General features: G+C 38.4%; 1 protein-coding gene across 1 annotated transcript; it reads left to right on the forward strand.

Annotated features, from left to right (window-relative positions):
- The first annotated feature begins 416 nt into the window (after positions 1–416).
- On the forward strand, positions 417–14,365 carry LOC109033430 (uncharacterized). The gene is made up of 10 exons (XM_019046032.2): positions 417–785; positions 2,346–2,430; positions 3,823–3,964; positions 6,254–6,431; positions 8,349–8,456; positions 9,654–9,774; positions 10,116–10,289; positions 11,298–11,482; positions 12,365–12,535; positions 13,579–14,365. The coding sequence occupies exons 1-10, from the start codon at positions 660–662 to the stop codon at positions 13,933–13,935; spliced, it is 1,647 nt and encodes a 548-aa protein (XP_018901577.2). The 5' UTR covers positions 417–659; the 3' UTR covers positions 13,936–14,365.
- Positions 14,366–16,512: the final 2,147 nt, after the last annotated feature.

Here is a 16,512-nt window from a genome sequence, read left to right on the forward strand (position 1 = left end):
ATCAATGATCACGAATGAATTTTATGATAATACTGACTGAACGTTCTAAAAAAACACTCAATGAATGTTGATCCGATGCTACCATATCAATTAATTTCATTCTTTTAGTGCTGCCTTAATATTGACGAAATATTGAGTCATGCAATTTAATAAATTCAGTATTTTTAAAAAATGTTGACAAAATATTCCTATAAATTTTTTTCACAACTACGATTTCACTGTATAGTTATTATTTGTCTTCAAAGTAACTAAGTGACATTTCTGTCTAATATGCGATTTCATTTCATTCAATTCTGAGTAAACCAGCTGAAAATTTTCCTCGAGATGTTTCAAATTTCGAAATTTGTCCGGGAAAGGCGCTGTCAGTTCTCTCCTCAAGTTCTGGAACGAGATAGCTCGCGTAGTACTTCCGCTCTCAATTCCTAGTTTCGCTTATTGACGAACGTTACGTGACGTCAAGCATCAATCCAAACACCTCCCTCTTCCTCTCTACGGTGTAGTTTGTGTTGCTCCTTGGAGCGTAACTTAACACGCTCAAGTTTGTTCAAATTTTTAACTCATTTTGTTATTTAACGATTGTTTGTGTATAGCTCGATCTTCGTTTGATTGTCGATTGAATCTACTGACTTTAAATTGATCGTTAATTAATCGTCAATTAAATGTTAATTTTCGTGTTAATACTTCTGGCTCTTGCAGGAGACATCAGAGGACGTGTTGACATTTTGCCCGACGGTAAAAAAATCGTGGTCAAAGACGAATATGTGAATGTGCGAGTGGATCCAACGGTAATGATAATCATTGATAAGATAGTCACAAAAATAGTCTAAGCGATTTTATTTAGTTTGTCGAGTTGAATCAATAAGACGGCTATGGCTAGACGGCCTAACAACCTCATATTATATTATCAGGCTTGCGTTATGCGTTACTAGAATTTAGTATCCCGGACGGACTTATCTTGTTGTCAATGTATGAATAAAAAATACCTGTAAAAGCCACTCACAAATGCGAAACATTGAAATAATGCAATTCATATTTCCTATCATTACGGTCACAAGGGCTGCATACCAAAAAGTCTCTTTAAAGATTTAAAAGAACGTAAACTTCCAAGTCACCGCCTATCCAGAACATGCAGAAGTTTGTGATTCTTTTCATATAAGCAGAATAGTTAAGGGGTTTTTTTTAACTCAGAATAAACGTTTTTGCTACATTTTCTTAAATTTTTGGTCCTTTATTACTTATTTTTACGTCTCTGAATTCACAACAGTTAGGGCCCCTGGTAAAAATTGGCAGTAGAATCTGTGTTCCAAAATACCATAGACTTAAAGCCGGCTGTAAGATTTCCAATAGCTTCTGTAGCCGGCGGTACAATTTCTTATAGCCTTTTATAGCCGATGGCGATTAAGCATTAGCCAGACGATAAAGTTTATGCTAAACGTTACTAAATACGGATACTAGGACTTAGTGAGTTTTTGGACTACCGCTCTCTTCTTGTGCCGTGGTATCTTGATATATTTTGCGAGGAAAGCTCCGTACTTTTGCAGGATGCCTGTCATTATTAATAATGTCGGAGCGCCTTCAATTTCTTATAATACTGTGCAATACCTCTGGTGTGAAATAGTTGCTTCATACGCCTTGGCACGCTGCGGCGCGGCGGGCGGGCAGAGAGCGCGAAACGTGCATTGGCGCCTACAAACCTAACAGGGATACTTCACGCATTGCGCAATGCGCAATGCGTGAAGTATCCCTGTTAGGTTTGTAGGCGCCAGTGCGTCGCCGCTCCGCTTTGTGTTAGGCTCCAATATTTAATCTCGCGGAGTCAGCGTTTTTCAACTCATGATTCCGAAATGTTTGCACACTCTGTATGGATTATTCTCATTTTAACTGATGAAAAAAATGTGTTTTAAAGGAAAATATAATGTGTGTTTTGTAAACATAAAGGTAGTTCCGTATCAAACTTAATGATGTCCAAAGCACACGAATTTCTACACAATTTCTTATAGCCTTTTATAGCCAATGGCGATAAAGTGTAAAGCCCGGCGATAGAAACTATAGCCCGACTGTATACTTTTTTATAGCTTCGTATAGCCCGGATATATGATTTGCTCCGCTTTCAACAGCCAGCTATATGATTTTCTATAGCCTTCTTTAGTCGGCTATAAGAACTCCTATGGTATTTTGAAACGCAGCTCCTATCGCCAATTTTTACCAGGGGCAAAATAAAGTATACCCAAGACATTGGTCTTCGACCAGTCTTGAATGTGTATTGTGTATGTTTATAAAAGAGGACTCTCTCATATTCAACGTAGGTACAGTTTAATTATATTCCTTTCTTATTTTTCCCAAAGTTGCGGAGAAGAAAAAGAATGCTGGAAAATACCTACGGCTTATGGAAGAAGGCAGCTGTCATCTATAAAATGGAAGCCCTAATCTGTGAGTATACATAAAGAGCGAATTTTTTTTCTCGAAAATAGTTGAAGTAAAGGTCAAAGAGAAGATTGACAGAGCTAGACGTAGACAAATAGTTGCGAAAGAACTAGGGATCCAGAAAAAAATTTCCCCCGCGTGCACAATTTTTTACTTCATCGGTCTCATCAACCTACGTAAAAATGTTGACAATACGTGAATACTAAGGATTAAAAAATATTTTCATACGTTTCAAGCATAGTGTGCTAGGTGATTACCCGCAAAAGAGGCTCTTACATGTAGACCCGAAAAGTTTTCGAAATATCAGACACCGATTTGTTTCAGACATCTCTGTAAAATAATTTGTGTGTACTTTCAAATGCAAAACGGACAGATTGGTTTTACATTTGAGGATATGAAATGGGTGCATAATGATAGCTAACCGGGAAATCTACCTTATCAGGTGGTGGGGGGAATATTTTTTGTGCATACATAATTTCAAATTTATTTTTGGCCGTTAAATCCAAAAATAATTTTAGCTTTCCTCTACCGTGCACTAATTTCCAAGTGAAATTGTGCCCCGGAAAATTCGAAATGTATAGTTCTCTGGAAAAGCAGCGAGTGTAGGAAAAAAACAAAGAGTATTTTCAGACTGGTAAAAAATTAAATTCAAATCAACCGTCGAGTCTCCGAGTTTATTTTCGACACATACATTTAGACCTGGACACCAGGACAACCCATAGGGAAAAGATTACTTGGACTACATTTTGCAATTTAGAACTATAAATTCTAGCTCATCTGAAAAAACACTTATGTGCACAGGGAAACTAATGGCGCATACGTTGTTTTTAAACTGGGCCATAATTCATAGTTCCTAATTGCAAAATGTAGTCCACTTAGACGACCGCCTAAAAGAGGTAGGCACAAAGCTGGCTCTCTTCTCCTATGAGGATGATTGAAAGTTTTATTGCTGTTTTTATTGATTTGACGAGTCCTTTAATTTTAGTAATTTTTATATTTTTAATATTTATACAACATAATAACAACACAATAATAATTTCATGTGTTCGATACTGGATGACCTGACAAATAGGGCTGTGCCCTAGTCGTTCGTATAAGAAGAAGAAGAAGAAGAAGAAGAAGAGGAAGAAGAGGAAAAAGAAGACATTTATACCTTGTATATACGTCTATTTTGTTCCGTTTTAGCTTGTTTTTTTATCTCTCTTCCTAACCATTTTTTTCTTCTCATCTGATCAAATTGATTTTTTTGTAGCATTTTCCGTTTCCTGATAAGTAAACATTTTTAAACACCCGTTAGATCTGAAAATATGATGTAATATAAGTATACTTCAATCACGATGAAAAAATATACATTTATACCACCTGTGTGTAATTATGATAAATTATGATTATTTTAAGGGAGCATCCCTTCAAATCGCCCTAATGATTATCTGGTAGTGTTAGACGCCATGCGCGACATTATGCGGGAAACCTGCGTTCGATTCAAAGAGTGGAGCGGAGAACAGGACTACGTGTATATCCGGCGCGACTACACTGAAGGGTGAGTTCTGTCACTAAATCGTTCGGCCCAGTTTTTCCGAACCCAACTATTAATAAAGTCTGTCTAAAACATTATCAAAATATCGTTTGCAAAATGAGTGGCGAGAGGCACACTGAAAAAAATAATATCGACGGTGTAAGTTGGCAATCACATAACTCGGTTTGCGACGTCGCAGACTTCCTGTCATACTTCACTTTTTAAACGGAAAACTACTTAGCGGCAATTCTCTAAAACTGCCGTGATTTTTCTTCTCTGTGCGAAGAAAATTCTGCAAAAACTTCAAAGAGTGACGTCAATTTGTTCTCCTTTAAAAAAATAACATGGAGGCGGAGATTTTCAGACACCGCAAACGAGTTATGTGATTGCCGACTTACACCGTCGATATGCTATCTTAGCACTTAGGTTGTCAAAAATGTGTCTGGTGATCGCAAGACGCTGCCTTTACTGCCCTCGCTGTTAACTTTACATCCTATGAATGCAAAGTCAACTGCGTGGGCAGTCAAGGCAGCATCCTAGGATCACCAGACACATTTCTGACATCCTAGGTGCTAAAACAGCATACCATTTTTTCCAGTGCACTTTTGTTGGGACCTTTATAGAAGAGCCCGATTAAGGAGCTTGGAGGACAAGGTGCAGAAGTACAGTTTTTGAAAATATTGAGATATTTATGATTTCGAGTGAAACCAGTTTTAAGGCATGTTCTGTGAAAAATTTGCTTCCGAAACCCAATTTTGGAAATCGAAGAGTCAGTTTGAAGTTGCTCTCCACCGTAAGGATCCATGTACATAGGCTGTCCCAAAACAACTGAGAGTAAGTCTGTATTTCAGAAACAATAATAGATATTGAAACGCAGTTTGTGGGAGGTTGTAGCTCATATCCTTAGCTATTCAACGAGCCCAAGATTTGCTATTTTGGTCAACATTTTGCTGAGTTACAGCAATTTTTTGGAGCCGTGTAAAATAGAACCCTACAGGATTTTTGAGTATTTTTTTCCTTGTCTGAACTGTTGTTCCGAGATCGTAACTTTGCGGATCACGTTGGCACTGGTCTAGATGCAAGTTCTAACATGTTTGCATGTGCTTTCATTGAATATCAGAGTTTTCTTCAACTTCCCAGCTCAGTGAAGCCAACATTGTCTAGCGTTAATGACACGTGTTCTCGTTTGGTGCAATGAGTTCGCCCGCGGAGCTGAAACAAGAGCAACGCTATGCCATCCGTTACTGTGTTTACCAAGGTTTAACTGTCTCTGATACCGTGAAAGAGATGTTAGTTGCTTATGGAGAAAATCGACTTGGGGAGAGCACCATTTATCGGTGGCATGCAGCTTTTTCCAAAGGTCGCGAGTCGGCGGCTTTGATTCCGCATGGCGGCCGGCCGTCAACTTCTGCGGCGGGGGAAGAAAGTGTCATTAACGCTGGACAATGTTGGCTTCCCTGAGCTGGGAAGTTGAAGAAAACTCTGATATTCAATGAAAGCACATGCAAACATGTTAGAACTTGCATCTAGACCAGTGCCAACGTGATCCGCAAAGTTACGATCTCGGAACAACAGTTCAGACAAGGAAAAAAAATACTCAAAAATCCTGTAGGGTTCTATTTTACACGGCTCCAAAAAATTGCTGTAACTCAGCGAAATTTTGACCAAAATAGCAAATCTTGGGCTCGTTAGATAGCTAAGGATATGAGCTACAACCTCTCACAAACCGTGTTTCAATATCTATTATTGTTTCTGAAATACAGACTTACTCTCAGTTGTTTTGGGACAGCCTATGTAGATTCGAAACTTCAAACACGCATTTCTCGGAGTAGCGAAAGTTGCACTTTTGCGCCTTGTCCTCCATGCCCCTCATCGTGTAGAATGAATTTGGTTAATTTGATTCAGATGGAAGTCAGATGTCTGTATAGAAAAACAATCTTAAAAAATTAGGCAACGTCTGACGTATTTCAGCTATTTCCGGTTGACACCATCCAACCATCCATGTGTGGGAACCTCCTGGTTTCTCGTGCTTATCTGAAGGATGGGAAGCTGCGAATTAGATCCAAATTACAAAAATTACATTTTTTTTTCGGCGAGTGTCGCACTAGATGGTTTTAAAATCTCCAAGGAAACACCCAGATTCGTGGAAACATTATGCCTTACAACGAAACTGCACGAGAAAAATTTGGAAGAAATTTGGAAGAGCTTAGTGAAACTAGAAAAATTATTATTGAATGGCACATGTCCTGCGTTGTTTTGCTGATCTACGCCAAAAAATTACAAGCATGATATTGTGAAATATTTGACGTGCAGGGGTTTCTACATGAATCAAGGAAGAAATGGCGGCCGACAAGTATTATATGTGCATCAACAGGTTTGGAAGAAAAAAACGTTTTTGCATGAGCTCGGACATGTCTTGAACTTGCATGACGAACACAAGCGCCCGGACAGAGACTACTACATTGAAGTTTTAGAGGACAACGTTAAAGGGGTAAGCCACTTGCCAAACTATCATCTAATCCTGAGCTGACCGTACCTGATTGGTATTATTCAGCTTAAACTTTGTAAACTGTTACTTTTTTTAAGTTTGACACTTACACGGAGAGAAAAACTTCGTGCGTGGGACCCGAAGTTGAGGTCATATGGATCTCTGAAGTTTCTGGGTCACACATCTGAAAACTTGAGGTCCAGCTGCCGAAGTTCGGGTCAGACATATGAAGTACTTAGGTATGTCTCGGAGCACTTCAGATGTCTTACCCGAACCCTTCGTTATACACCGAAGTACTTCAGATGCTTGACCCAAACTTCGGCAGCTGGACCTCAAATTTTCGAATCACGCATCCTAAAACTTCAGAGATCCATATGACCTCAACTTCAGGTCCCACGCACGAAGTTTTTTTTCTCCGTGTAGAATAGGAATGGGCGTACGGTCGCGTGATGAAGGAGATATCCGTTAAGCATTTCTACGAGAGTTTTAGCTGTAGATTTCCCCACAAATATGTGCTCAGCAATGGGTATGGGGTTTTTCAATTTTTCGGCCAAACATGAGTTGGACCGCGTTAAGCAGAAACGAACCAAGCCACATCAGCTATTGCCAAATTTACTTGGACAATTGCATTTTTTACATGAAATCGCATGAGCGACACCTCATTGGCAGCATAGAGCGGAGTATTGCGAGTTACGCCTCGCGCCATCACGCCTTCAATTTTTCAGATGCAACACGGACATCCATCGTGCACGAATAGTTGTATCTCTGCGCCGTCATCAATAGTGCGTTGAATTAAGTCTCTTCTTTTTGAAATTTGATAAAGGTTAAAATCAAGTTTGCTCAAAATATACTAAAATGTGTCCAAATCAAAAATCATTTTGATGGGGGAAAAATGGTTTGAGGTATCTCAAAAATCTAAATGGCGCGGCGTGGCGCAGCACGTCTAAAAATTGGTATTTTAGCGAGAGTTGTGTCGTGTAAGGTTTTTTTTTTTTCTCTCTCTTTTTTTTACGACTACCCGTAGAAATTCCAAGCTGGATCAAAATGACTTGATTATCTCTTCTGAAGGATTTGCATATTATGGATGAAGAGGGGGAGCATGCGATTGTTCCGGCATGTTACCAAAAAGCTGAAATTTCAAAGGAGAGTCTTATTCACCCTCAAAAACACAGAAATAACACGGATAATTCTCGAGAACGGTCAAAATCGATTTTTTTAAAGTTGACTAGACTTTGGGATTTCGCGTATAAAATAAGTCTTGGTCAACCCGCCCAATTTAAATTTTTGAATGATTAAATCTCAATTAATTTTTTATTTTAGTTAATGGAGATTGTGCATGTGTGAGGAATTTGCGATTTGACTGGTGATTCTTATGCAAATGTTCGCGAGAAAGACGATGGTGCCACTGGTTTTCTCTAAAATCAACTCCCAAGCTCAAAAAAAGCTCTCAAGTTGAGGCAAAAACGAAGGGGATATCCCACGCTATCCTGAGAGTCCACCTCTACATCAAGACAAACTCTCCATGCAAATATAGGGAGCAAATACATTGACAGGGCTGCCACTTTATTTTTGAAAACACGGCAACCCTGCTAATGTATTTGCGCCCTATCTTTGCATGGAGAGTTTGTCTTGATGTAGAGGTATGGACTCTCCGGATATCATGAGATATTCCCTCTATTTTGGCCGCAACTTGAGAGCTTTTTTTGAGCTTGGGAGTTGATTTCAGAGAAAACCAGTGGCACCATCGTGTTTCTCGCAAACTTTTACATAAGAATCAACAGTCAAATCGCAAATTCCTCACACGTGCAACATCTCCATTAGTACATTTTTTATGTAAGGATGAATCCTTACCCCATCTGGTGGCTCATCCAAAAGGGTGAGAGTGAAGATGATAAACTCGTTTCATGATCTGTTCAACAGGAATTGTCGCAATTAATGCATAAAAAGGAGGAGGAGGAGGTGAATCTCTTGGGAGAGCCGTTTGATTTTGACTCTATAATGATGAAGGGCGATCGTGTTCACTCCAAGGTAAAGCTGCTCATATTTTTCTGATTTATGGTAGAACTCACCGCACTTAATTACCCTTTGAATTTCATATCATTCATTTGCTTATTTTAATTGTGTCCGTCAAGTTTTTTTTTTTTTTTTTTTTTTTTTTTTATTTCAGAAATTTAACTCTGAAACTGGCTTTTGTTCATATGTATGTTTTAAAATTTAGTCACACTCCTAAATTAAAATACCCCAAACTTTAGCTCTCTTTTGATTTATCAGCCGCAGGATCTAACTACCAAAACCAACAAAACTTACAAAAAAAAGAAAAAGAAGGAGAAGAAGAAGAAGAAGAAGAAGAAGAGGAAAAATTCGATGAGCCCATACTTTGGCGGGTTGATCCAAGTCTGCCGGACTACAATATTTCAGACCCCAAAGGCTTGCTATTTTTGTGCAAGATTTGTATTTATCGTCCTCTCAACATTTTACTTTACCAACATTGGTCAACGCACAAACATAGGTTCATTCCAATATGGATGAATGAAGAAAACGTTATGCCGCAATCACGCGCTGAATATAGCAGCTGAATGTGGAGGTCAACAGTCATCGCCCAACGGCTGAAATTTCACAAATTCGAGTTATTTTCATCCAGAAGTGTGTCAAATCTATTCGAATAGCTCAGACAAATCCAACATTAGTCCGATGGTTGCTGAGAATCTTTGCTGAATTTTGCGCGTCACGCGCAAAATTCAGGCATCGGGCCGATGACTTCCACATTCAGCTCCCACATTCAGCGTGTGATTGCGGCATTACGCAAGAATGGACGCAGTCTATCAAATGTTGGTCCAACAAAAATCGCGGTACAACTAAAATTTCTCAGAAGGATTTCAGCTTTCTATTTGAATAGGCTCACAGCTAATTAAAACCTAATTAACTGAGAGTATCATGAAGGAAATTACTTTTTGATCCATCTGAGTATAAAAGAAAAATGGTAAAAAATGTGCTTACGTGAGCCACACTATGACGTAGTTAAAATACGGGGTTTGGACGATAAATATAATGAGTATACAGTAGAAACAAGGGTTTGGTTCCAACGTACGAGTTTTAAACCATAAAAACGAACAACTCGACAAGCAGACCAAAGCTAGAGGCAGACAAATTAAGTTGAGATTTTTAGGCATTTACGTGCCAGAATTTTCATTTGACGTATCGTGAATTTTTTTCTTTTTTAACTAGGATCCGAAAAATCTGATAACACTTCGGTCGAAAATAGCCGGGCGTCCTTTAAAATCTGAACTAAACGAAAAATTGAGCAGTGGCGACGTTAGGAGAATCCGGGACCTATATCGCTGTGAAGGTAAGTTACCCAATAACCGGTGTGAAGTTCACGAAATTATATATTTGTAGAATTTAAAGCTTGCAATGAAGGGCGTCACCGAGATTAAATATTTTGATTTTGAGCACACTAGGAACCACTATTTATAGCCTGATAAAAGCACTCATCTGCGTAGGGAAATTAATAGCTTTAAATGAGCCGTAAAAGGTGATTTCCTTAACTGAACCGATCATTTCCCAAATCACGTAAGCGTCAATCTCTATTTTGGTGGTAGAGGGATTTTTTCCCTTTGTTTTCTCTGGTATAATCAAACATGTCTGATTTACTACTACTTACTTTTTTGTCCGCTTTTCTATTTCCAGGAGCAGTTCAAAAACCAAGCTTCCCTGAGGATGTTGTCTGTACCTTTGAAGAGCATAACTGCGGCTTCAAAGGGTTGCTTAATCTGGATTCGGAAGAACTTTGCCTAAATCGTAATCGGCGTCTCAATTGGGACTGGAAAAGAAGAATAGACTCATCACATTATATCGAAGAATGTGGGTTCAAATTTTTGCTTCCACTTTATCTTACTTCTATTTAAAAATAAATAAATAAATGAATAAAAATTAAGAAACAGTATTTTAAGTTTTTTTTAAGAACATAAATATACATGGATTACATTATGCAACAGGGAACCAAGAGCATTCCAATGGCGCTATGATTGTGCAACTTTTATTATCTTGCGAACATAAACTGATCTTCTAAACTAGTTTTATCTCTACTCCCAAGGAACTGTAAATTTGAGATGGAAATTACCTTTGTAAATTTAACTATTTGCATGATTTCAGTACTTTTATTGCAAACAATGTAAGTTGCACAGCCCTAACAGTATTGGAATACTATTGGTTCCTTTTTCGAAAATGCAATCCAAGTGACCATCCACGGAAAGAAAGACGTAAAATCCCGAAAACTCAAAATTGCGTTACTGACACCAGGCATGGGCACAGTGGACTTATCTACGAGTATTCTGGCAGTCTAGCAGTAATGGCGCAGAGTGGATCGAGTCAATAGGAGAGGTCGGACAAAATTTGGAAACTTTAAACGCTTATAACTACGTTAATACGAAACTTTGACGTTCTAAAAGTGGTTCCGCTGGTTTCCTCGTGAAATTTTCTCCCAGAGCCACCCCACCCCTATCAATTTAAAATGTGACGAATTAAACATCAAAATTTTCAGTTTTATAGTTGAAACTTTCATGCCCGGTCTCTTTTATGGACTCGATCCACTGTGTGGCGGTTTGGTGTTTATTAAAAAAAATTGATTTTGAGAAAAATCTTTTTAAGATTCTAGTTATTAGAGTAAGAAAAAGTGCCTGCGGAAATTGCATGGTACGGACTGCATAAATTGTGCGTTTCGGGGTGGGTCTTAAACTTTATTGGTGTGCTTAACGCCCGCTTTGTGTGCACAACATTATTGATAGAGGAGCTGTTTAACCTACTGTATTCCTTGTATAAGCATCATAATTGTGCACCTAGTTACTCCAGGATTTCTCTGTGTTTTTTCAGGGAACCTTGAAGGATACCTCTTTTGGCGGTTTAATAATGATTTTAATCTTACAACCACCCACGACCACGCTTGGAGCGTAGGTTTTTACGGGCAGAGCCCTATCGACGAAACTCGCGGCCCAAAGGGCTGTATCTATTTTAAGTATTCGTTCCAGACTGAGGGAAAAGGACTCAACACACTCAATGTCGGTAACCAAATGGAAAATTTTCACCAAATTTAGTCTGACTGCATTTTTTGCTCTTCATAATTTCCTCTCATGTTTTGTTCGTCTATAATGTTTGTTTATGCAAATCAATGCAATGGCTGAGATAGTTGCTTCTAATGTTCTAGCGCCCGAATGTTACCGCACTTAATTTCACTATCATATCTTAACGTTTGAACGCAATATTTTTTGCTTTTCACGCTTTTTTTCTATGAATATCCCATCCGACAAATAATCAGCCAAAATACTTTGAAACTTAAGCCAGAACATAAAGTACCCCCCTCAGTAAAGGGTCTCACACTCACCCAACTGTTTGTCATTTTAGAGAGCCGGTATGCAAAAAGCTCTACCACTTTTAAAAATAGTTTTGGGCTATGCTATAGCCCCTCTCATCGTAAAGTTCTGTGCCGTAATTTTAAAAGTTAAACCATTTATTTGATTAAGTAAACAATCCTTTTAAAGTACGGCTGGTTCCCAGATTACCCTCGCTGATGATTATAGACTATGAACCATACATAGGTATATACTTAATCTGTATCCGATTATATCTTTAGACGTTACGCTGTCGTGCTAAGGTAAGACGTCGCATGGACCTTAGAACGTTGCCAAATTTCTCTCAAGAAAATATTTATTTTTTGGATATGTATGAAAATGACTCATTGTAATTTTCAGGTCCTGCGAATTAAGTTACAAACAACATTTTTTGAGAACAAGGAAAAGAAATTTTTGAATCTTAATGAGATAACTTTAGCAAAGGATTGTTTGGCGATGCTCGTCCGACGTATTTCTCCGGCAAGGCAGTATAAACCACACATTAGACTATACTTACTATAGACTATATCGTTTTATTCTTTGTTGGTTTAGCTGTTGCAAGCGGAGCTACGGTCACCTCTGGACTCCAGGTATTTCGATTACAGTCCGAAATCGTCAACTGTAATTTGGTCGGAAACTGCCGAACGTCCGTGTAGATTTTGTTCGAGAAGGACGCGATGGAAGCATGCTCACTTTCCTTTGAACGTTAAGAATCCATTTTTGGTGAGCCATAAATTTTGATCCGATGGGAAGGGTGAAACAGGCGAGTCGCCAAATTTTAGTGCGTTTTTACACTCTATGGGCACGAAAATAAGCTAAGACACTTACATCTTAATTGGACGTATTTCTATCAAACGGAACTATGTACATTAAGACATGAGCCCTGCGACCCTTAAGAATATATGCATAACAGGGCTCATGTCATAATGCATATAGTTCTGTTTAATAGAAATGCGTCCAATGATTCCTCAGGAAACTGAGAGTAGTTGCCTTTAGAAACCACTTTAACCCTCTATGACATAGCGTTACAAATTCGTAACAACGTATTTTTGAGGTTTTCAAAAAATGAATCTTTCCTCTGTGGCGTGGTTTTGCAAATTTGTATTAGTTTTTTCTGTTTTTGTAAAAATGAATCCCTTAAATTTAAAATTTTGAAAAAAATTGGTACTCCATATGTTTTTTATGCAAGCTACAAAATAGATTAGTGTTTCCTAGAATCTGAGATTCATAATTAATACATGCCATATTAAGTATCGATTTTTCGGACAAATTCTACAAAAACCGCTACCATAATATTTTGCATCTGTGAAATTAGGTATTTTTCCCCCCGGCTTGTCGAATATTGTCAGTAAAGGGTCTATTTGGACCAATTGAAACAAAATGGACCCGAATCACATTACGGTCAAACCGAGGGGGATGTTTAAAGTTCCTCTCTAGAATACTCAATGTCAAAGATTTAGATCAAATCGCGGTTTCACATTTAAAATGTTTTTTTTTTTTTTTTTTTTTTTTTTTTTTTTTTTTTTTTTACCTCGAAATTTCGATAGGAGAGAATGTATCGCTGGTTAAGGTTAAGAATACTCCTGACACATTTCTCTGTAAAAGATTTTTATGTTTTATTAACGGTTTGATTCAATCCATTTCCCACGAAAATGCTTTAAATTCCGGTTCATAAGTGCCTGCAATTCACGAAAAAAGCTTATTATCTGGACGGTTCCTCCAGAAAAAGTGTGCACTTTAACTCAATATTTGTTTGAAATTTTCAGCTTGATTTTGTTTCTACCTTGGAGAACGGAATTGGCAAGTTTAAGGTTAAAATTGACGACTTGGTAGTTCAATACACACCCTGTCCAATCAAGAAAAAAAACTGGCGCCTTTTTGGGTTTAAATCGGATGAACCAATTCCTCTCCATACGGAGAGTCCAAATCGGCACCAAAAGAAAGTCCAAAAGAAGTTCTCATGGAGAGGACTAATCTCAAAGTCCTTTAAGAGTGTAAGATCTCACGTGGCGTCCATTTCCAAATCGAGATCATCCTCAGCCTCCACTCCCAGATCGACATCGTCCGCATCGTTCATTTCCAGATGGAGATCGTCCGTAGGGTCGACATCAAGATCACCATGAAAGATCAACATTTGAACCTTTTGCTCAAAGAGGTTGTCACCGTCAAATTTGTAGGAATCAGCCGCGTTTTTCTGATCGAGAATCCGGAGGAGGAAGAATCTGACAGCTTTATAGGCAAATCAGCTATGTAGGTACACTCAAAAAAACCTCCGGCCGTGCGAGCCGAAAGTAATGGACCCGGAGCACGGACTGTACGGGCTATATACGACTACCGTCCGTTCCGCGTCCGGGGGCCGGAGCACTCCGGGCGCCGAACGCCCGGACCACTCCGGACGCCGAACGCCCGGACCACTCCGGACGCGCAGCCCGGAATTCGCGGCTGTGAGGGTCATTCACCGATGGCTTCCATAGCCGCGAATTCCGGGCTATCAAAACACGGAATGCTCTGGGCAGACGCTAATTTCTTTATCTAGGTACATACTTCTTTGTTAATATTTCATGACAATTTAATTTCAGGAATGTAATGGATGCATCACTGACTGAGAAAGATATTCAGATCAGATTCAGATTTCATTTATTAATAAAGAAAATAAATGAAATCTGAATCTGATCTGAATCTTTCTCAGTCAGTGATGTATCCATCACATTCCTGAAATTAAATTGTTATGAACTATTAACAAAGAAGTATATACCTATTTAAAAAAAAAAGAAAGAAAGAAAAGGAGCATATGAACGTTAGCTTGTTGATCATGTTTGAGATATCAAGAGAGATTTGAACTTCTTGGCTGATAGTTCAGCAAGTTTGAGAAAAGAGATAAGTAATTCTCTTATTGAGTAAGCAAAGCAGCACATGAATGTTAGCTTATTCATCTTGTAAAAAAATCGAGAGAGATTTTCAAAAACCTAACTTTAATGTTGCAAGCCTTCCTAGAAAAAAATAAAGCACTCTGATTTTTAGATACCAGAATGAACTTGGCTTGGAAGTATTCGGCTGATTCTTAACTTTGCAAAATATACCTTGGAATTTATTTTTAGGGCAAAGATGAGTAAAGTTCATAGATTTGAAACAGTTGCCTATTGCTTACTAAGTCTGTGAAATACTTGTCAATGTTTCATGGATAAAACAAACAAAAAATTGGAAAATTATTCCTCTCAGCCATCAATATTCAATTAACTGGGTACAACGTTATGGAAATAGTCCAACCACTGAGACATGAAGGAACAAATTTAGATGGATCAAAAATTCTTGCTACCTATTTTAGTTGTAGAATAGACTGCCGAAGGTGATAAATTTCTAAAACTCATTGCAGCGAAAATGCAAACTGAAAAATCATTTTTATCACTTGGCAGCCCGTTCTCAATAAATGTAATTACTTTCACTCAATGAGAATTCAGAATTTGTCAAAAACAAGAAATCCCTCGATAAAAAATACGAATGCAAAGTAGGAAATCACCTAAATGATTAACAAAGGAAAACCACTGGCGCAGGTCTAGGTACTTACTTACAGATTTTTACTTCTTACGACTAGAAGAGCTTCAGAATCTTGAAAATGAGGTTGAGACTATTTCAAGGTGTAAATTCAGTAGTAAAAGTTGACAAAACTTCAAGATATAACTCTCCGCAATAACTACCGGATACAATTTCCACAAAATATTAGCGAAGAAATATACCACCGAAAATTGTCACACTTGTTAAAATTATAGATCTTCCCTTCAGCAAACTGAAGCGCGATTCACACAGGATTTTACCACTATTACAGTAACACTGAGCTCCCTAGAATTGGGATATGGAATCAGAGAGATTATTCACGGTAACAACGTTCGAGCTTGCTCTCACTATTAGATAATTTGCGCAGGATAGGTTCTACATTTTACGGGTACAGTTTCCGCTATCAAACAGCTGTTTTTGTAACGGAGAGGGGAGATGTCAGAGACTGCAATACTACTCACAGTTGAAAACATTTATGAGTTAGAGATTAGATCGAAATGGAATAAAAACTGTATCCTCTTACACAGGCAGAACAAAGCAATTAGGTAAGTGACAGAATATAGTTCGGAATAAATGGACATTCTCGTGCCTACATTATCAGTATTTTAGTGTGGCGATAATTTACTCTGTGGGAAGATGCGTGGCAGGTAATTGATTCCTTTTCTTTGATTTAAGTTCTCTCCCTTAGTAGGGGGAAAATAAGTGAATTGCAAACGAACTTACAGGAGAGGGTATGAGCTCAGTGTACTGGTACCAAAACTGACAATTTTAACTTCATTCCCGTCGCATTTCTGGAAGTATTTGACAAGCGTTATCACACAGAACTTTAGAATCAATCGTGCACCACACAGAATCAAGAAAATAGATTGAAAACCTCCAAAATTAAACGAAAAACGAACACACGTAATGAGCGGTGACCAGCAATGACAAAGCTATTTAGAGACTAACCTCAATAAACAACGCTGAGTGGTGGCTTCGATCGCTCCCGAATATGTCGAAGGCTGGCGGCAACTTTAAATTCACGCACTGAATAAAATTGAAGTAAAACATTATAATTTTCTGCGAATTTGCACCGGGCCGTCTCAATTTTAATCCGATGGCGACGCCATTTTCCCGAACACTGAGTAACGGACTATCGGACTCCGGCC

Source organism: Bemisia tabaci, chromosome 4 (genome assembly GCF_918797505.1).
Source record: "Bemisia tabaci chromosome 4, PGI_BMITA_v3".
NCBI classification, from domain to species: Eukaryota; Metazoa; Arthropoda; class Insecta; order Hemiptera; family Aleyrodidae; genus Bemisia; species Bemisia tabaci.